This window comes from Lepidochelys kempii, chromosome 1 (genome assembly GCF_965140265.1).
Source record: "Lepidochelys kempii isolate rLepKem1 chromosome 1, rLepKem1.hap2, whole genome shotgun sequence".
Lineage (NCBI taxonomy): Eukaryota > Metazoa > Chordata > Testudines > Cheloniidae > Lepidochelys > Lepidochelys kempii.
In genome coordinates this window covers 227,430,394-227,452,883 of record NC_133256.1, presented here as the reverse complement: position 1 = coordinate 227,452,883, position 22,490 = coordinate 227,430,394, and the positions used below count along the sequence as shown (strand labels likewise).

At 43.1% G+C, this 22,490-nt stretch overlaps 2 protein-coding genes across 4 annotated transcripts in view; one reads left to right on the top strand and one right to left on the bottom strand.

Moving 5' to 3' along the window:
• The window catches only part of SHISAL1 (shisa like 1), a 127,295-nt gene that overhangs the window by 87,682 nt on the left and 17,123 nt on the right, over positions 1-22,490 (bottom strand). The gene's annotated exons all lie outside the window — the stretch shown is intronic.
• LOC140907840 (uncharacterized) lies at positions 1,484-21,100 on the top strand. Its single transcript, XM_073334776.1, has 4 exons — positions 1,484-2,066; positions 2,655-3,159; positions 11,914-11,978; positions 20,919-21,100. The coding sequence occupies exons 1-4, from the start codon at positions 1,484-1,486 to the stop codon at positions 21,098-21,100; spliced, it is 1,335 nt and encodes a 444-aa protein (XP_073190877.1).

Below are 22,490 nucleotides of genomic sequence, written 5' to 3'. Positions count from 1 at the left end.
CAGTGTTTTATGCTGGGAAAGAAAATATTTCTGAAAACACTGGTGTGCTTTTCTCCAAGCCAATATTTTGTTTCTAGTAAAAATCAACATCCTCCTAAACCCGAATTCACATTAGTATGCACTGACTGTAAGCACCTTATGGCTTGCAGATGGAAAGTGCAGTATGAGTCATGCATAAAATAAACATGACCCAATCATGTATTTTATTCAGCTCAATTGATTTATGCTATATAAGTTTCCTCTCCATGGAGAAGTGCACCAATTTCCATATATTTTATAAAGGAGCTTAAATTCTGTGTTTTGATTATCACCTTAGATGACAAATAATAAAGTTGCAGGGTGAAATCCTGGCTTTTTGAAGTCAATGGGAATTTTGCCATTATAGTCAATGGGGCCAGGATTTTACACTAAGTGTTCATATCTGTAGTAATAAACTGCAACTATTCTTCTTCGGCTTACTATAGGTAATATATCCATTGATATAACCTTTCAAAAATGACACTCTTAAAATCACCACATTTACATCCTCCTGTTATAATATTTAGCACATATGTAGCACTTGAGATCTTCAAGTAATTGTACAAACACAAATTCATAGCGTGTGAAGTAGATGAGTATTGTACCCATTATATAAGTGGGGAAACAGAAATATTACTAATACTTCATATTGCAGTAGTGCCTAGAGGTCCTAAGTGAGATCAGGGCCTCATTGTGCTCTGCACTGTGCATATATATATACATATATTGAGAAACAGTCTCTGCCCTGAGCAATTTACAATCTAAATAGACAAGGCAAACAAGGGATAGCAAAGAGGAATTATTATGTCCATTTTACAGATTGGGAAAGGAGGTCCAGAGAGATTAAGACGGTTGTCCAAGGTTACACAGGAAGTCTGTGACAGACCTGGGAGTTGAACCAAGATCTCTCAGGCCAAGTCCAGAGTCTTAAGTACAACACTGTCCTTTTGTTTAAAAGAAACATTCTACTCTGAAAAGTGACTATACAAAAATTAACAACAGACCTGCTTCCTATGTGTATACAGTTATATAGACTTACGTTAGTACCTAAAATAATATTTTTATTATATATCTGCAGAACCAACATACGAGAGAGAGAGCACATCTAGGCCCTGGTCTACACTAGGACTTTAGGTCGAATTTAGCAGCGTTAAATCGATGTAAACCTGCACCCGTCCACACAATGAAGCCCTTTATTTCGACTTAAAGGGCTCTTAAAATCGATTTCCTTACTGCACCCCTGACAAGTGGATTAGCGCTTAAATCGACGTTGCCGGCTCGAATTTGGGGTACTGTGGACACAATTCGATGGTATTGGCCTCCGGGAGCTATCCCAGAGTGTTTCATTATGACCGCTCTGGACAGCACTCTCAACTCAGATGCACTGGCCAAGTAGACAGGAAAAGAACCGCAAACTTTTGAATCTCATTTCCTGTTTGGCCAGTGTGGCAAGCTGCAGGTGACCATGCAGAGCTCATCAGCACAGGTGTCCATGATGGAGTCCCAGAATCGCAAAAGAGCTCCAGCATGGACCGAACGGGAGGTACGGGATCTGATCGCTGTTTGGGGAGAGGAATCCATGCTATCAGAACTCCGTTCCAGTTTTCGAAATGCCAAAACCTTTGTGAAAATCTCGCAGGGCATGAAGGACAGAGGCCATAACAGGGACCCGAAGCAGTGCCGCGTGAAACTGAAGGAGCTGAGGCAAGCCTACCAGAAAACCAGAGAGGCGAACAGCCGCTCTGGGTCAGAGCCCCAAACATGCTGCTTCTATGATGAGCTGCATGCCATTTTAGGGGGTTCAGCCACCACTACCCCAGCCGTGTTGTTTGACTCCTTCAATGGAGATGGAGGCAATACGGAAGCAGGTTTTGGGGACGAAGAAGATGATGATGAGGAGGAGGTTGTAGATAGCTCACAGCAAGCACGCGGAGAAACCGGTTTTCCCGACAGCCAGGAACTGTTTCTCACCCTAGACCTGGAGCCAGTACCCCCCGAACCCACCCAAGGCTGCCTCCTGGACCCAGCAGGCGGAGAAGGGACCTCTGGTGAGTGTACCTTTTAAAATACTATACATGGTTTAAAAGCAAGCATGTGAAAGGATTACTTTGCCCTGGCATTTGCAGTTCTCCTAGATGTAGTCCTAAAGCCTTTGCAAAAGGTTTCTGGGGAGGGCAGCCTTATTGCGTCCTTCATGGTAGGACACTTTACCACTCCAGGCCAGTAACACGTACTCGGGAAACATTGTAGAACACAGCATTGCAGTGTATGTTTGCTGGCATTCAAACAACATCCGTTCTTTATCTCTCTGTGTTATCCTCAGGAGAGTGAGATATAATTCATGGTCACCTGGTTGAAATAGAGTGCTTTTCTTCAGGGGACACTCAGAGGAGCCCATTCCTGCTGGGCTGTTTGCCTGTGGCTAAACAGAAATGTTCCCCGCTGTTAGCCACAGGGAGGGGGGAAGGTTGAGGGGGTAGTCACGCGGTGGGAGGAGGCAAAATGCGACCTTGTAATGAAAGTACATGTGCTATGTATGTAATGTTAACAGCAAGGTTTACCCTGAAAGAGTGTAGCCACTGTTTTATAAACTGTGTCTTTTTAAATACCGCTGTCCCTTTTTTTTTCTCCACCAGCTGCATGTGTTTCAATGATCACAGGATCTTCTCCTTCCCAGAGGCTAGTGAAGCTTAGAAAGAAAAAAAAACGCACTCGCGATGAAATGTTCTCCGAGCTCATGCTGTCCTCCCACACTGACAGAGCACAGACGAATGCGTGGAGGCAAATAATGTCAGAGTGCAGGAAAGCACAGAATGACCGGGAGGAGAGGTGGCGGGCTGAAGAGAGTAAGTGGCGGGCTGAAGACAGGGCTGAAGCTCAAATGTGGCGGCAGCGTGATGAGAGGAGGCAGGATTCAATGCTGAGGCTGCTGCAGGACCAAACCAGTATGCTCCAGTGTATGGTTGAGCTGCAGCAAAGGCAGCTGGAGCACAGACTGCCACTGCTGCCCCTCTGTAACCAACCGCCCTCCTCCCCAACTTCCATAGCCTCCACACCCAGACGCCCAAGAACGCGGTGGGGGGGGGGCTTCTGGCCAACCAGCCACTCCACCACAGAGGATTGCCCAAAAAAAAGAAGGCTGTCATTCAATAAATTTTAAAGTTGTAAACTTTTTAAGTGCTGTGCTTAAAGTGCTGTGTGGCATTTTCCTTCCCTCCTCCACCACCCGTCCTGGGCTACCTTGGTAGTCATCCCCCTATGTGTGTGATGAATGAATAAAGAATGCATGAATGTGAAGCAACAATGACTTTATTGCCTCTGCAAGCGGTGATCAAAGGGAGGAGGGAAGGGTGGTTAGCTTACAGGGAAGTAGAGTGAACCAAGGGGCGGGGGGTTTCATTAAGGAGAAACAAACAGAACTTTCACACCGTAGCCTGGCCAGTCATGAAACTGGTTTTCAAAGCTTCTCTGATGCGTACCGCGCCCTCCTGTGCTCTTCTAACCACCCTGGTGTCTGGCTGCGCGTAACCAGCAGCCAGGCAATTTGCCTCAACCTCCCACCCCGCCATAAACGTCTCCCCCTTACTCTCACAGATATTGTGGAGCACACAGCAAGCAGTAATAACAGTGGGAATATTGGTTTAGCTGAGGTCTAAGCGAGTCAGTAAACTGCGCCAGCGCGCCTTTAAACGTCCAAATGCACATTCTACCACCATTCTGCACTTGCTCAGCCTGTAGTTGAAGAGCTCCTGACTACTGTCCAGGCTGCCTGTGTACGGCTTCATGAGCCATGGCATTAAGGGGTAGGCTGGGTCCCCAAGGATACATATAGGCATTTCAACATCCCCAACAGTTATTTTCTGGTCTGGGAATAAAGTCCCTTCCTGCAGCTTTTGAAACAGACCAGAGTTCCTGAAGATGCGAGCATCATGCACCTTTCCCGGCCATCCCACGTTGATGTTGGTGAAACGTCCCTTATGATCCACCAGAGCTTGCAGCACTATTGAAAAGTACCCCTTGCAGTTTAGGTACTCGGCGGCTTGGTGCTCCGGTGCCAAGATAGGGATATGGGTTCCGTCTATAGCCCCACCACAGTTAGGGAATCCCATTGCAGCAAAGCCATCCACTATGACCTGCACATTTCCCAGGGTCACTACCCTTGATATCAGCAGATCTTTGATTGCGTGGGCTACTTGCATCACAGCAGCCCCCACAGTAGATTTGCCCACTCCAAATTGATTCCCAACTGACCGGTAGCTGTCTGGCGTTGTAAGCTTCCACAGGGCTATTGCCACTCGCTTCTCAACTGTGAGGGCTGCTCTCATCTTGGTATTCATGCGCCTCAGGGCAGGGGAAAGCAAGTCACAAAGTTCCATGAAAGTGCCCTTACGCATGTGAAAGTTTCGCAGCCACTGGGAATCGTCCCAGACCTGCAACACTATGCGGTCCCACCAGTCTGTGCTTGTTTCCCGAGCCCAGAATCGGCGTTCCACAGCATGAACCTGCCCCATTAGCACCATGATGCATGCATTGGCAGGGCCCATGCTTTCAGAAAAATCTGTGTCCATGTCCTGATCACTCACGTGACCACGCTGACGTCGCCTCCTCACCCGGTATCGCTTTGCCAGGTTCTGGTGCTGCATATACTGCTGGATAATGCGTGTGGTGTTTAATGTGCTTCTAATTGCCAAAGTGAGCTGAGCGGCCTCCATGCTTGCCTTGGTATGGCATCCGCACAGAAAAAAGGCACGGAACGATTGTCTGCCGTTGCTCTGATGGAGGGAGGGGCAACTGACGACACGGCTTACAGGGTTGGCTTCAGGGAGCTAGAATCAACAAAGGGGGTGCCTGTACATCAAGGAGTATTTCAGGCAGGACTGCACGGAGGGTTCCAATAAGAAATGGTGCACCTAAGTTATCGTTCTTATTGGAACAAGGAGGTTAGCCTGGCCTCTGATTGATACATGGCTAGATTTACCTCGCTGCACCTTCTCTGTGAGTGACTGCAGTGTGATCTAGAGGAATGAGTCCCCTAGACAGAGGAGGAGGCAAATGAGTACAAAACAAATCTGGTCTATTTCTTGTTCTGAGCCACTCCATCTATCTTTTACATCTTTGGCTCGCAGCAGACGGTGCAGAAGGACTGCATGCCATCCACATCTCATGGCTGCTCGGCAGAAGATGGTACAGTACGACTGCTAGCCATCTTCATCTCTTGCCTGCCTGGCAGAAGATGGTACAATACGACTGCTAGCAATCCTCATCTCTTGCCTGCCTGGCAGAAGATGGTACAGTACTACTGCTAGCAGTCCGTATCGCCTGTCTGCTCACCATAAGACGGTTCAATAGGACTGACTGCAGGACTAAAGAGAATGACCTGGTCAAGTCACTCCAAATTTAGTCCCTGCGCCCATGTCTGCCCAGGCGCTCCCAGCCGACGTGGCCAGGAGCACCTCGGACACGACGAGGACGACTACCAGTCGTATTGCACCGTCTGCTGCCAGAAGGCAATGGGTTGCTGCTACTGTGCAGCAAAGCCGTACCGCGTCTGCCAGCATCCAGGAGACATAGGGTGACGGTTACCTGAGCGGGCTCCATGCTTGCCGTGGTATGGCATCTGCACAGGTAACTCAGGAAAAAAGGCGCGAAATGATTGTCTGCCCTTGCTTTCACGGAGGGAGGGAGGGAACGGGGGCCTGACAATACGTACCCAGAACCACCCGCGACAATGTTTTAGCCCCATCAGAGTGCTCCATTGTGACTGCTCTGGACAGCACTCTCAGATGCCCGATTGTTTGCCGTTGCTCTGACGCCGGGAGGGGCGCTTACAGGGTTGGCTTCAGGGAGCTAAAATCAACAAAGGGGGTGGCTTTACATCTAGGAGTATTTCAGGCAGGACTTCATGGAGGGTTCCAATAAGAAATGGTGCACCTAAGTTATTGTCCTTATTGGAACAAGAAGGTTAGCCTGGCCTCTGATTGATACATGGCTAGATTTAGCTCGCTGCACCTTCTCTGTGAGTGACTGCAGTGTGATCTAGAAGAATGAGTCCCCTAGACAGGGGAGGAGGCAAATGAGTACAAAACAAATCTGGTCTATTTCTTGTTTTGATCCACTCCATCTATCTTTTACATCTTTGGCTGGCAGCAGACGGTGCAGAAGGACTGCATGCCATCCACATCTCCTGGCTGCTCGGCAGAAATGGTACAGTACGACTGCTAGCAGTCCGTATCACCTGCCCGCTCACCATAAGACGGTTCAATAGGACTGACTGCAGGCAGGACTAAAGAGAATGAGCTGGTCAAGTCACTCCAAATTTAGTCCCTGCACCCATGTCTGCCCAGGCGCTCCCAGCCGACGTGGCCAGGAGCACCTCGGACATGACGATGACGGCTACCAGTCGTACTGTACCGTCTGCTGCCACAAGGCAAGGGGTTGCTGCTACTGTGTAGCAATGCCGTACCGCGTCTTTCAGCACCCAGGACACATAGGGTGACGGTTACCTGAGCGGGCTCCATGCTTGCAGTGGTATGGCGTCTCCAGAGGTAACTCAGGAAAAAAGGCGCGAAATGATTGTCTGCCCTTGCTTTCACGGAGGGAGGGAGGGAGGGAACGGGGGCCTGACGATATGTACCCAGAACCACCCGCGACAATGTTTTAGCCCCATCAGGCATTGGGATCTCAACCCAGAATTCCAATGGACAGCGGAGACTGCGGGAACTGTGGGATAGCTACCCGCAGTGCAACGCTCCGGAAGTCGACTCTAGCCTCGGTACTGTGGAAGCGCTCCGCCGAGTTAATGCACTTAATGCACTTAGAGCATTTTCTGTGGGGACACACACACTCGAATATATAAAACCGATTTCTAAAAAACCGACTTCTATAAATTCGACCTTATTCCGTAGTGTAGACATACCCTTGGTAACTTAGGATATGTTTACGCTGCAATTAGACACCCATCTGGCCCAGGCCAGCTGACTTGGGCTCGTGGGGCTCAAGCTCAGGAACTTGCAGTGTAGACGTCCGGGCTTGAGCTATGGGACCCTACCACCTTGCAGGGTCCTATAGCACAGGCTCCATCCGAGCCTAGCTGACTACACTGAAATTAAACAGCCCCTTAGCCTGACGCATGTGAGCCTGAGTCAGCTGCCATGGGTCAGCCGCGGGGTTTTTTACTGCAGTGTAGACTACCCATAGTGGTGGACAGTATCCTATCTGCACTATATGTAAAATCTCAAATTTAAGGTGACTTTACATTTATCATAATGGGATCGTATAGTGCTTTCTAAGCAAGTAAAATGTCAAAGAGGGAGATTTACAAAGGGTGCCTAATGTCAATTAAGTTTCAGTGGGAGTTAGGTAACTGATTGATTGCCATTTGTGTCTTTGAAAATATACACCAAGGTCCCTGCCCCAAAGAGCTTAAATGTAAATGGGGAAAAATAGCCTAGGCTGGATCTAAACCAATACATCTGTTTCTCGCTTTATTACGAAGTTATGATGAGTGATGCTAGCCACACTTTAACACAGAAGCACAGATATTCCCATTTACAAATAGATATTTCTAAGAGGATCCTCATTTGGCTTTGAAACACAAAGACAACAATGAACAAGGACATCACTCAGATATGTTAAAGAAATTAAACAAGGCTAACAGTGCTTTAAATAATACTTTGATTTAAAAAAAATAATGCTTTGTTTTTTGAAACTTTAATAGAGTAAGAATACTTCCTACTCTTTGTTGTTAAGACTACACAATATATATTACCTAACCGAGGGCCTCTTACTGAACCTCTTACTCTCAGTGGTGAAGTTACTCTCAACATGCTCCTAACTATCCAAATCCTTTTATTTTTTAAATAGATCTAACTTATTTTATTTTTTGTCAATTTTATGATTACATACAAGAAAAAATATTAAACAAAAGAGAAAGCTAAAATTAACTGGTGAAGACAGAGAAAGAATAAACAGTAAAGCTAACAAATGACAATTTTTTTTCCACTAAGCCTGTCACTATCACCCCTTGCCTCAAGGGGCCACATGTGTGTGTGCAGATTATAGATTTTCACTACAAGCTTATTTCAACCCTAATATCTCAGTGGATTTTCAAGCTATGTTACAATCTACAGTATCTGCTGTCAAGAAATTCTTTGACCTTATGTCAAACAAAAATGTAATCCTTTTGGCAGCTATCACAGATGCCCATTCTCTGATGATTTTCTTTTAATTAACCATAAGGTTTCTATGCCCACTATATAATAGATCAAAAAGTAGCTGCAGAGTTACATACTCCAGACACTAAACTATGTCTTAGTGAAGTAAATTACACATTGTACTGAATTATGAGTTCAAAGGTGGTTGGACTGGGTCTAGTGATGTGTGTGACTTTTTGAATCAAGACTAGATGAAAGAGCATTAATGAAATGTTAGTGCAGGTTAGCAGGGTCCCCACAGACAGTTAGTCCAAACAGGCAGGCTAGTGTGGGGTAAACTCACACCCCAGCTTGTTACAAACTAAATGCTCATGTAGACAAGCCCTTGGTCTCCCAAATCTAACCCTTGACCCGCATGTGCCTCTTCAATTACTCTCCTTTTCCCTTTCATCTTTAAGCTCACTGATTGTGTTGTATAGTGTTCCTCTCCTCCAATTCTGTTCAAGACCTTCTCCAATCCAGATTATGCCTCTTGCGTTCCATGAAAGGGTTCTCACCAAAATGACCTCTTCTAGCCAAAGCTCAGAACCAGTACTCCATCCTCACTGACTTGTCAGCTACCACTGACACAGCTGACCAGATTTTTCTTGTTCTTGTTGATGTCTTGTCCTTCCTTGGTTTCTGTGACTCAGTCCTTTCCTGGTTCTCCTCCCTCTCTGATTGCTCCTTACTTGTTTCTTAGGGTGACCAGCTAGCAAGTGTGAAAAATCGGGACAGGGGGTGATGGGTGAATGGTGCCCTATATAAGACAAAGCCCTGAATATCAAGACTGTCCCTATAAAATCGGGACATCTGGCCACCCTAGTTTGCATGCTCTTTTCTGTGTTTTTCACAGCTCTGCCATTGGATTTTTCACATGCTTTAATATGTGTTTTTGCAGTTACAATGATGGCAGAGGTAGTGGAGTGTAGGGTGTAGCACGCGCATATTTATACAATGTCGCATCATTGTGAAAAAATATCTCATACTGATGAAACATCACAAGGTAGAGCAGAGAAAGTAAGCTCTGCAGACTTTCTGTGTATTAGCAGTTGAGAGCTTTTAGAACAGCTGAAAAATTTTATTATTGAAGCCCTGATCATTCTGATGATCTTTAGGTTATTTTTCATAATGAGATCATTTATGTTTGAGGTCTCTGTCTGGTAAGATTGTACAGTTAGTTGTCTTAAAGTGTGGGGAAGAGAACTCCAAGTGTAGGCTGCAGAGCATTTTCATTATGAATTAGGTATAATGAGTGCAGCACAGTGAGATCTGTTCCTTTTCCATTTTTGTCCTCATAGTTTGCTGCTAGCAATTTAGCTCCAAGGGTTATATCCTTCTCAGCCTGCCTAATGGAGTTTCAGAAGTCAATACATCCTTAGTATTGTAGCCACTACAGATTTAATTTATGCTGTAGCTGAAATACAAGGTTTTAACATGATGTCAAAGAACCTTTGTAACTACAAAAATATGTTGTTGGTTTAAACTCAAAGCAAAATACAATGGTTTTAGAGTCCGTTAAGGGGCCAGGTTTTCAGCTAGTGTAGATCAACATAGCTCCATGGACATTAATAGAGCAACACCAATCTACATCAGCTGACGATCTGGCTCAAGAAATCCTATGGCTTATTCCACCACAGGTATACAGTAATGTGTTCTTGATTAATAATCTTATCTAGTTCTGATTTAAATCCATGAAAAAACTTCCAGTGATCTTAATGGACATTTGATCAGTCCCTATGCGTATTTATAGGCCAACTATCCCGGGATCCCTATATAAATTCTGAATTTTCAGACTTTTCTACACTGGGTCACTCTGACCAAGAGTGTTATGCTTGCCTCAAACCCCAAGATATGGAAAAGACCTTTCTGTTAGTTTTGTGGCAGTTTGTTATTCTTGATTATTTACATTCTTTTCACTTCCATATAAATCAATCATGCCATATAGATTTTGCTCTAATTTTCAAAAAAATTTAAAGGAAGATGCAAGAAATCCTAAAGTGAACATCCATGGAATAACCTTTTGATAGGAGAAATTCTTTCCTAGTCCTGTCAGGTAGAGGATAGCTTTTACCCCAAAACAGGAAGATTTTTATTCCTTACAAGCTTTTCAGTTATTGTAACTGTGTATGTTCTCATTATCCATATAAATGATGGATCCTTTTTTGAATCCTACTAAACTCTTGTCCTCATTGGTAGACTGTGGAACTCACTGCCACAATTTAATCATGCATAGCATAAAAAATATTTCCTTTATCTGTTTTAAATTTGCTGCCGTTCAGTTTGATTGAATGTTCACTTGCTCTTGTATTATGAGAGAGGGAAAACAGAAGTGCCTGATCTACCTTCTTCAGACCATTCATTATTTGTATGCCACTATAATGTCCCCTCTTATCTGTCTCATCTGTAAACTAACAGTCAGTCTTTTCAATGTTTTTTCTTTTGGAAATTTTCTTATGTCTACTCATTTTTGTCACCTGTCTCTGAATCTCTTCTATTTCTGACATGATCTTAACTATAGGCAGCTGCAATGATCGGTTTTGCAAATATTTATTTCAAGGGACTATCTGTGTGAAAGATGACAGCTCAGGGAAACAAACATTTGAAGAGGAAAGAAATGTTTTGAAAACTGTTTTGAAGAGACTGCAATTTTTTAACGAGTTAAAAATATCATTCTCCCTTCAAAAACATAAGTTCACAAAGTCACAGAAAGTTTAGAAGCATCCCAATGAAAAGACAGAATCCTGTACTAAAGCCCCCTGGATAACTACAAGGAAATTAAAAGGAGTTGTTGTTCTTAATATTATGTCTTTTATGAAAAGTCTCAGACTGGCAGCTATTTGCTTTTCTAGATATTTTTGGCTTTATGCCTTTTTTGCCACTGCTGTCCATATATCAACTATGCATCCGATGAAGTGAGCTGTAGCTCACAAAAGCTTATGCTCAGATAAATTTGTTAGTCTATAAGGTGCCACAAGTACTCCTTTTCTTCTTTCAACTATGTAATGAAAATGTTAAGATAAAAAACAAAGGTTAGTTTTGCAATTTTATCCTGTGTGTTAATTCAAATACACTATGAAAGGACAATATTTTCTAGAAGTGTTTTTAAATAGTTGTATTTTCAAAGGAAGTGATGCAATTCCTAATACCCCTTCCACTAGGAGGTTGTTAATAACAATTGTGAATGGCTTTCTAACTTATGCAACACCACAAATCTCTTTCCCATTCCAAAAGAAAAGGCCACCTTAAATGCAGATCTGGTTAAGACAGAGCTTATTTTAAGCATATCATTCAGAGGAAAGCGTTTCTCAGTTCAATCAGGGACTACAGCTTGAAATTGCAATACTGCGAGCCCCAGGTTCCACTTAATCATTCACAGAAAGGTTAGTAATCAGGTTTGGCATCTGCACTACCATTGCCTTCCAATCTCATAAACCTTGTCACAAAGGACCTATTCAAATGTAAACTATTATGAAGTGTGCTCAGACAAACTAATAATCTCTTTTACAAGGAAAGTAAGAGTTAATCAGAACTTAAACTCAAACCTGGGACACAGGAGGGCGTGGGGGGTCACATGTCCTGTCAGATTTCTGCCAGGTTGTTGTTTTTTTTTTGTTTTTTTTTGCAGGAAGAGGGTTCAAAATACATGCCCCCAACTATCAGTTATGTGTCACCTCTGAACGTTTTCAATGTGTTTTTTCAGAGGGCATATCTGCTTGATAATTACAAATGCAAAAGCAAAAGATAAAAGTTGCAAAAAGTATGAAGGTAAGAATTACTGCTGCATGATAAAGAACTATCCTACTCAGAATGGGTAATATGGAAAGCCAGAAGGCATTGCTCATGCAAGCAATGCAAAGATATAGGCTGAAAGAGACTGGCGAGGAATGAAGAAAGATGTAGCCATTCATACTCATAAACCAAGTGATGATCAGAAAAATACAAAAGAAGAACTGATGCAAAGTGGCAATCTCTTCTGACTCTTCTTTAACTGGCTGCTAAATATCTGCTCTTCAAAACTAATAAGAGTGCTTAACAAGAGACCTGTGGGAATGTTAGCTCAATGATCTGCAACAAAGCATTTAATAAGACAGTGTTTGTGGGCTGGTCTACACTAGAAAATTCCATGAAGCTAGCTACCGCCTCACAGGTAAGTGAATTACCTACAAGAGGGGTTCTCCCCAGGGTGTCAGAATAGTTAGGTATGTACACACTACAGTGTAGGTCAGCGTAACTTATGTCACTCAAGGGTGTGAAGAAACCATCCTCCTGAGCAACATAAAAGTTTCACCAATATAAGCGCCGGTGTGGACAGCACTACTGACCTAGTTACCAGCTCTCAGGGAGATGGATTAATTAAACCAATGGGAGAGCTCTCTCCTATTGGCATAGAGCGTCTTCATCAGCTGTGCCTCTGCCAGTGCCAGTTCTAGGATTTTTGCCGCCCCAAGCAAAAACATTTTTGGCTGTGCACCGCCCCCCCCCCCCGGCTCCACCCCAATTCCACCCCTTCCCAACCCCTTTCCGAAATCCCCAGCCTCCTCCCCCTCTGTGCCGCTGTAGTGTTTCAAGTATAGACAAGCCCTATACTGCAGCACTACAATAGGACTGGAAGGGACCTCAAGAGGTCATCTAGTCCAGTCCCCTGCACTCATGGCAGGACTGTATTATCTAAACCATCCCTGATAGGTGTTTGTCTAAGCCGCTATTAAAAATCTCCAATGATGGTGATTCTGCAAACTCCCTTGGCAATTTGTTCCAGTGCTTAATCACCCTGGCAGAAAGTTTTTCCTAATGTCCAACCTAAACCTCCCTTGCTGCAATTTAAGCCCATTGCTTCATGTCCTATCCTCAGAGATTAAGGAGAAGAATTTTTCTCCCTCCTCCTTGTAAGAACCTTTCATGTACTTGAAAACTGTTATCATGTCCCATCTCAATCTTCTCTTCTCCAGACTAAACAAACCCAATTTTTTCAATCTTCCCTCATAGGTCATGTTTTCTAGACCTTTAATCATTTTTGTTGCTCTTCTCTGGACTTTCTCCAATTTGTCCACATCTTTCCTGAAATGTGGCGCCCAGAACTGGACACAATACTCCAGTTGAGGCCTAATTAGTGCGGAGTAGAGCGGAAGAATTACTTCTCGTGTCTTACTTACAACACTCCTGCTAATACATCCCAGAAGGATGTTTGCTTTTTTTGGAACAGTGTCACACTGATGTTGACTCATATTTAGCTTGTGGTCCACTATGAGCCCCAGATTCCTTTCTGCAGTACTCCTTCCTAGGCAGTCATTTCCCATTTTGTATGTGTGCAACTGATTGTTCCTTCCTAAATGGAGTACTCTGCATTTGTCCTTATTGAATTTCATCCTATTTACTTCGGACCATTTCTCCAGTTTGTCCAGATCATTTTGAATTATAATCCTATCCTCCAAAGCACTTGCAACCCTTCCCAACGTGGTATCATCTGCAAACTTTATAAGTGTTCTCTCTATGCCATTATCTAAATCATGGATGAAGATATTGAACAGAACTGGACCCAGAACTGATCCCTCTGGGACCCCACTCATTATGCCCTTCCAGCAGGACTGTGAACCACTGATAACTACTCTCTGGGAATGTTTTTCCACCCAGTTATGCAGCCAGCATATAGTAGTTCCATCTAGGTTCATTTCTCTAGTTTGTTTGAGAAGGTCATGTGAGACAGTATCAAAAGTTTTACTTAAGTCAAGATATATCACAACTACCACTTCCCCCTATCCACAAGGCTTGTTACTTGTCAAAGAAAGCTATCTGGTTGATTTGACATGATTTGTTCTTGACAAATCCATGCTGACTGTTACGTATCACCTTATTATCTTCTAGATGTTTGCAAATTGATTGCTTAATTATTTGCTCCATTATCTTTCCAGGTACAGAAGTTCAGCTGACTGGTCTGTGATTTCCTGGGTTGTCCTTTTTTCCCTTTTTATAGATGGGCATTATATTTGCCCTTTTCCAGTCACCTGGAATCTCTCCCGTCTTCCATGACTTTTCCAAGATAATTGCTAATGGTTCAGATATCACCTCAGTCAGCTCCTCAAGTATTCTAGGATGCATTTCATCAGGCCCTAGTGACTTGAAGACATCTAACTTGTCTAAGTAATTTTTAACTTGTTCTTTTCCTATTTTAGCCTCTGATCTTACCGCATTTTCACTGACATTCACTATGTTAGGCGTCCAGTCACTGCCAACCTTCTTGGTAAAAACCAAAACAAAGAAGTCATTAAGCACTTCTGCCATTTCCATGTTTCTGTTATTATTCCCCCCCTCCACCAATTGAGTAACAGCCTACCCTGTCCTTGGTCTTCCTCTTGCTTCTAATGTATTTGTAGAATGTTTTCTTGTTACCCTCTATGTCTCTAGCTAATTTGATCTTGTTTTGTGCCTTGGCCTTTCTAATTTTGTCCTACATACTTTGTGTTATTAGTTTATATTCGTCCTTTGTAATTTGACCTAGTTTTCACTTTTTGGAGGACTCTTTTTTGATTTTTAGATAATTGAAGATCTTAAATTCAGTTGTATTCAATATGTTAACGTATCAGTGGGTATCAGAGTGGCAGGCAGAGATGAGCACCACCAGGGGTGGGGGTACTATGAGAAGATAAGCGTGATAGAACATCCCCTACAAGGTCTGGGACAACAACAGTTGGTCTGGCTTAGGGAGGAAACTCGCCCAGTTTACTGTGAGTTGGAATGAATTCTCAGAACCTCCACTTCAGCATTCTCCACTCAGCCTGCTGAACCACTAGATATCCAGAAAGTGCCTGGCAGTCTAGTCGTGAGGAAGAAGCAGGAAAACAATGACTAGATGAACCAAAAAGAACAGGGGGATGAGGAGCTGGACTGAGACATGGAGCTGTGTTCCCACGTAATCCCCATAACATGGAATCTCACCTCCATCCCTTCGACTACGTGGGCGGCTGTTCCTGTTTCGGGAGGAAGTGGCTGGTTCAGCAGCAATAGATGCCCAGACCCAAAATGGTGCACAAGTGGAGATTTTGTTTGTTTTCGTTTTTGCACGGAAAATGAAATGTCAAATTTCTAAAGTCACAGAGTTTTATTACAAGAAATTACACAATTATGTCAAAAAGCATTTCCATTACATTGTATCTATCAGCCTGTCAACACCAGATCACAGCACATAATTAGCATGCTGCTTTTATCTACTGTAAGTCACATTTCAGGCTGCCTTTCTATTCAGAGCATGAAAAACATTCCTAGGCAGGTTCATTGTATCTCACTGAGAAACACTCGGTACACTTTAAAAGAAAATATTTATATTGTTCCTCATCTTGTATATATGTTATATCTTTTTATTATTCAAAGCTGACAAGCTTGTTCGTGTGCAACAAAGTTTAATTCTTGTAAACAAAGGCTCTGGTATTTTGCACATCAACCATGCTGTTCTATCGTAGCAATAACAGGTCAGTTCACGCTTCACTCACCCATACAAACATAAAGCCATTGTAAAACCATCCAGACTAAAAAAAAAACCAATAATTAACTCTTCGTAAACTTCCTCACTATACAAAAGATAATTGGATAATTAATGAAGGTTGTTTTTCATAACACCCTTCATCCCTGCCCCCAACAGCATTACAAAAAATTGACTTCTGCTACAAACACATTATTATTTACTCTACTGCTCCACGTCGGGTTAACTCCTCCGTTTGAAAGTGAGAGTTCGAAAGCATGTGCACAGAGCAGTTCTGAATTGTTAAGCATGCCCTCTTGCAGAAGGTGTTAACAGCCTCAGGCACAGCTGCTTGCATGTCTGGCTATGCATAGGTTGATATTAGCCCAGTTGCTTCAACATTCCACTGTTAATCAAAAACGTCTCCTTTGTTTTCAAGCATGGTCTACTAAATACAACCAGGAAATATGATAATCATGACATTATGATGAAAGTCATTGTGGGTAAACAGATGTCTTCATTTTGCTTTCAGTTTCCCCAAATCACAGTCCTTTCACCATCCTTCACTGGCTGAGTGTACAGCTAAATCTGCATCTTGCAGGGTCAGTAGAATAATGAAGAGTGAGAGTGGATTTTCTAAAGGAAATGAGTCAATAAGGAGCACAAGTCTCATTTTAAAGTCAATATTATGTCTTGCATGTAGGCCCCTTTGAAAATCCCACAGTTTAAGCCAAGTATGAAAAAATAGGGGATTTTACAGATGTAGTAATCAAACAACTAATAAGATTTTGCTGAAAGGAGGCCTGAAAATGATTTTTTTAAATGGGCCTGTCTTTTTTTTTTTTTAAATAGAAGTATCAGGAGTGGCAAGTCCTGGCTTTCCTGGAGAAGCAATGGCATATTTCATAACAAGTGTATTTTCAGCACTCACTTTCCAGGCCCTTCATAGACAATCCCCATTCCTCCTATCTTTCATTCACTACCAAACTGTTGGTGCTCATCTCCAGTTGTCCAGGATGCCGGCCAGCATTGCCCATTCATTAAATTTTCAAGCAAGCACCTTTGTGCTTTCTCCTATGGTGCCCCAGAGGCCTAGGAGATAATCCTGTAAATATCTCATGATCCACCTTCAGATCCCTCCTCAAAACTCTCCTTTGCAGGGATGCCTACAAAAACTTGACAACAGTTAGGTTACTGGTATGCAGAGTCCACTGTCTATCATGCTGACCAGTATTGTCTCATTATTTCCCTGTACTTCCCCATCTGCCTGTGTCAATTTGTTCTCTCTTGTCTGCTAATTAGATTGCAAGCTCTTTTTGTGCTGTTTATATGGTGCCTAGGATAGTGGCATCCTGATCCATAATTAGGGCTCCTTAGGCACTATGATAATACAACAAATAATAATTGATTGAATGGGGATGGTCTTGAATCATTAAAAAAAAACCTTGTTGTCCAAAGCATTCATTAGACATTCCATTAAGAAGGTGTTAACAAAAAGACAAAAAAAAATTTATAGTCTGACTTAAAATCCCTTTTCCTCTCCTTTGTTCAACTTTCACTCTCCGGACTGTTGCAATATTGTTGCTTCGCTAGTTCTTTATCATCTGGGAATATTTTAAGACAGACAAGACCTGAATTTGTCACGTAAACAAGCAGAAAACAAGAACAACTTTTTTTTTTTTTAAAAAAGGGGACACAAGGTCAACTTTAAGTTAAAAATATGCTTCTAAGCTAAGGCTAAGAGGGGAAAACATCCTCCCAAAGAAATGTGTGTGTCAAAATGATTAGCCACATAAAAAGGGAGTTTATAATGGAAATTGCATTTTAGGTTTAAAGATAGAGGTTAATACCACTCCTTCTAGTCCCATTGACTTCAGTGGGCTTTGAATTTGGCCCTATACTATATGAGCAAGCATAAATATATGTCAATACAGCTATGTTTTTACATCTATAAAATACCAAATGAACACTTTAATGATGTGATACTTCAAATGTTACCAAACACTATCCAAAATTAATATTTGTAGGCCAGACTTTCAAACTTAAACGTCTAAAGATAGGCACTTAAATACATATTTAGGAATTTTAATAATTGTTTTCAATAACCTGGATGAAGATTATTCTAAATAATTCAGATTTGTCACAGCTTATATTCTCTGCATATTTCTGATTTGGGGCTGAAGACTGGAAGAGGGGTTAAAGCATGAAACATCAGGTTAGTAAGACAGTAGAGCGCTCCACAGGAGTAACCTTTCTTTCAATCAGGATTCCTCAGGCATTATATATAAGAGATGCATTATGCATCCTTAGCAAAATAAGAGTCATTCAGAACTTTGGGGAACCCTGAACCTTGGCTGGCCAGAGGGCAATGATTTATAATTAGGGTCCACCCAAATTCATGGTCCATTCTGATCAATTTCACGGTTATAGAATTTTAAAAATGCTAAATTTCATGATTTCAGCTATTTAAATCTGAAATTTCATGGAGTTGTAATTTTAGGGGTTCTGACCCATAAATGAGTTAGGGGGGGTCACATGGTTATTATGGCGGGGGGTTGCAGTACTGCTATCCTTACTTCTGCACTGCTGCTGGCAGTGACGCTGCCTTCAGAGCTGGGTAGCTGGAGAGCACTGGCTGCTGGCAGGGAGCCCAGCTCTGAAGGCAGAGTCGCTACCAGCAGCAGCGCAGGAGTAAGGGTGGCTTGATATGGTATTGCCACCTTTACTTCTGCACTGCTGCTGGTGCCACCTTTACTTCTGCACTGCTGCTGGTGAGGCGCTACCTTTAGAGCTAGGTGCCTGGCTAACAGTTGCCGCTTTCCAGCCGACTAGAACTGAAAGCAGCTCAGAAGTAAGGGTGGCAATACTGCAACCCCCCCGCAACTCCCTTTTGGGTCAGGACCCCCAATTTGAGCAACGCTGGTCTCCCCTGTGAAATCTATATAGTATAGGGTAAAAACACTCAGAAGACCAGATTTCACGGTCCATGATGCATTTTTCATGGCTGTGAATTTGGTAGGGTCCTATTTATAATATTATACATATTACTGCAATGCAATACAATTTAAAGTATTATGTGAGTTTGTGTAGAAATTCCACTAATTCTGATGTCTGAATTAAACTAGAAGGTATGCCACATTGTCTCAAGCTATTGTATGTTAGAAACAAGCTTTAAGCTCCTTTACAAGGTTCGATAATTCACTTAAAAAAGTCTTTCATTAGCATCACCTATGGTGTATGTTTAAGCAGAGTAACAGAATAACACAATATAAATGGAAAAAATAAATAGCACAAATCATGTCCTGAGAGAGGTTATTCAGAAAAATGACACAGAGAGGGAAACATTCAGCCCAACTGCTGAGCAATCCTTTCAGCAATAAAATGCAGAAGTGAAAAAGATGTTGAATACAAGAAACAAGTGAATATAAAATATACTCAGGTTAGAATCCAACTGAAAGAACCACTATTTTAGCGTAATGAAAGCACTTTTAGATGTAGTATGTAGGAAAATGTTTATAGTTGACTAAATTTATCATCTGTCAGAGCTCACTCATTACTGATGAATTAATAGCAAGGTTAGTGAAAACTATAGTCAATGGGTTGATCAACTGTGAACAGAAAACTGAGCTTACTACCTAGTTTGAACAATCATTATTTTTTTTCTTTTTTTTTTAAATAAGAGCCAGTATACAGAAGGTGATGCTTACATGTATGTGCAACAAACTGGCACAGAAATCTGTATGGTCACTAGTGTGTTGCGAGTGGACCCAAATTGCTGGGTACTATGTGCTTCCAATCCAAGTGGGTCTGGCTAGATTCACACAGACATACTTTCCCCTAGTCTGAGCTCCTCTTCTGTGGGTCTATGGTTTGTCAGTGTTTCAGGCTGGGCAGAGTCCCCCCTGCCCTCTTGTTCCCACAAGCCCTTCTTATGTATGGCAATGGTTGGCCCCCTGCACACAGCAGGATCCTATTATAAAATAGGGTCTTGCCTCCGTGCCATGTGCTCACACTCCCAGCCGAAAGGGTAATGCTTCTCCCCTCTCCCTTCCTGTGTTCACACCGCTGTTCCCTGGAGATGGGCCATGAGTTCAGAATCATTGAAAGTTGAGGGTCCCAGTTTGCAGTCTTGATGGCTCTGGGTGATGGTTTTTCAGTGAGGCGTTAAATGCCTTTCCCCAACAGACTGCCCCATGGCAAGTCCAAACTAGCACAGCCTCGAAGACAATATTTCAACACCGGAACAAAACAGACTTCACAGTTTTTTAGTCACTTCCCATTCTGTCGCAGAGAATGGACCCAGCCTGACTCCACTTTGGTTGTAGGATACAATGAGATCACAGCTCGAGGTTGAAGCAGGAGAGGGAATTCTTCAAATGGAACTTTTATGTCTTGAAAATGGATGTGTGGAAACAGTGAACTCTGTGTATGTTGGGACAGGGGACAAGAAACACATTCCATTTACAAATCTAGTCCATTTCAGTCCATAGGTGTCAAATTTGACTGGGGGTTGAAATTTTGTCCAGAAATGTAGTGGAGGGGGCAGGGGAGGAGGGATAAGGAGGATGGCTGTGGAGTTCTGTTTGTTTGCATGCAGCCATAACCAACTAAACCATATAGAGGCTAATACATCTTCCTGTTGATTCCCTCATGAATTCTGACCCAAGCCCAGGTGCTGATAGCTGCAAACTTTTCCTAAAGAAGGAACTCTAGATAGAAAATCACATTTTTGGGAAGGGCATATTTTCCAGGGCTCCCTCGGTACCTGACATGCCCACTCCATTCATAGATGTGCTGTTCAGTCATTATACATTTGAATACGTGAACATTTGCATACACTGCAAGTTTCCCCAACAGCAGCTTGGAATAAGACCTCCCTTTGCCAATCAGCACCACAAGAACTGTTATGTCCTTCAAAATGTGGAAGGCCTGTGAAATGTGAAATGTCAGAGAAAGGTTTTGTAACATGGTTACTGATGGCACTGCACCCCCCTCAAATAGTTCTGCAATGTTTAGAAAACAAAAAACAGGTCTGAATTTTTAACTTTCCTTTGTCTCTGCACTTCTTTCACTGTGCTTAACCAGGTTGTGTCCAGGGAGCTTCTGTGGTTTGAAGCAGCCCTCTCACAATATATTGAAGTTCTGTTTGGAAAAGTAACATTTTATGTCCTTGAACTTCCACAAGGATGTTTTCTGTGCTCCCGCACTGGGCTATGTGAGATAATAACCCTCTATGCCTTGTCCTGTTCCAGGTCCCTCGACTTCTACTGGCTGCAGTTCTTTCCCAGCTCATCCACACGGCAGCAGAAGCCTGGGCCAATGTTCCTTCACAGGCCATTCCAAGGGGAAGTGTTGCCATGACGAACTTATGGTTGAAGTTCTGGAGAGGGCCAACAACCAGGTCCAGTACCAAAGACAAACGAATTACAGCTAGAGGAAAGGCCTGGAGAGAGGCAAGAGGAGAGCCTCAGGCTGGCTGCACAGCTTGAGGACAGGGTTTCACCATGGGAACAGGAATGGCAGCTAAGGGGGGAAGGACAGAGCTTAGCAGAAAGAACTGCTTGAAATAGCTGATATCATTAATGGCTGCAAGAATACCTGGTCCTGCTGCATTACCTGGACCATGACCTGAGTCCCTCCGCAGTACCCTGTGATGCAGCCCAGAAGCAGTTTGGAAGACTCCTGGCCCATGCAATCAGGCTCCATGAGCAACTATGTCCCATGCAGCCCTCCATATTGACCCCCTCCCTCATGGATTCCTCCATTCCCCTCCCCCCTGGGTAAGTGCGCAGAAAATGGGGAAGGAAAGTAAAGGAGAATGGGGGACCAGAGAACATGCAATATTAGGGCGTTTCTGTCTTGGACACAGTTTCACTGTTTGCACTTGTTCATGCACTTTGTTTGTCATTGTTACTGGTGCGTAGGTGTTGTAATGGCCGCTGGCCTGCCTGGCAATGGGTGAATGTTATACTTTTCTAATAGATATTTACACATAAAGCTTTTCATTTCATCAAGAAAGTTTATTACTATCACTGCATCACATCATACAATGTGTATTACAGATAATAAAGGTAAATACGTGCGCAGGGACAATTAGGAATTAGTATGCAAACACCATTCCTCAATACAGTTCTCTACATCAATCCATACTTCAATCGCTTCCTTACATCAATCCATACTGTGATTCACTGCCCCGCACCATTTCATAAGTGGCCATGTCATTCATAAATACGCTGCATGGCAATCAACTCCCCAAGCACTGAAACTCCCACAATAAATGATCCCCACCCTCACTGGCACATTCATAAAGGCACTATGCTCCGCTCCTGCACGTTCCATTGGGCCATGCAAGTCCATAGCATGAGAGCACAAAGCACGCCTGACTTTTGTTGCCAAGGTGCATCCAGCTCAAGCAGTCGTAGGTGCACTTTCTGGCTGAGTGGACTGGTTCACTGGCCCTTTGCTGACATTTGGGGAAAATGGCTCACGTCTGGCTTCACAGAGATTACGAATAGCACAGCAAGCCACATAATGTGTACAATATTGATGACACTGGGATCCAAATGGGTCTGTAGATCCAAATGAGCCTGTCCATTAATGCAGATTCCCAAACAGCAAAAAATGCTTGGCATCATGAACTTTTCCAGTGCAGTCCATGCTGACATTCATAAATCGACCTCTGTTGTCCATGAGGGCCTGCATAACAATGGGGTAGTGCCCTTTGGGGTTTGTGTACTTATGTGCTCCTTGAGAAGGGAAAACTATGGGCACATGAGACCCATCAATGGCCCTATCGCAATTTGGAAACACATTCCCTCTAAGAC

Excerpts from the sequence above, each read along its gene's own strand:
- LOC140907840 (XM_073334776.1), top strand. The coding sequence starts at position 1,484 with ATGCAGAGCTCATCAGCACAGGTGTCCATGATGGAGTCCCAGAATCGC. Across the intron at positions 3,160-11,913 it reads TGCCCAAAAAAAAGAAGGCT|AGGGCATATCTGCTTGATAA; the intron begins GTCATTCAATAA and ends GTGTTTTTTCAG. Across the intron at positions 11,979-20,918 it reads AAGTTGCAAAAAGTATGAAG|GTCCCTCGACTTCTACTGGC; the intron begins GTAAGAATTACT and ends GTCCTGTTCCAG.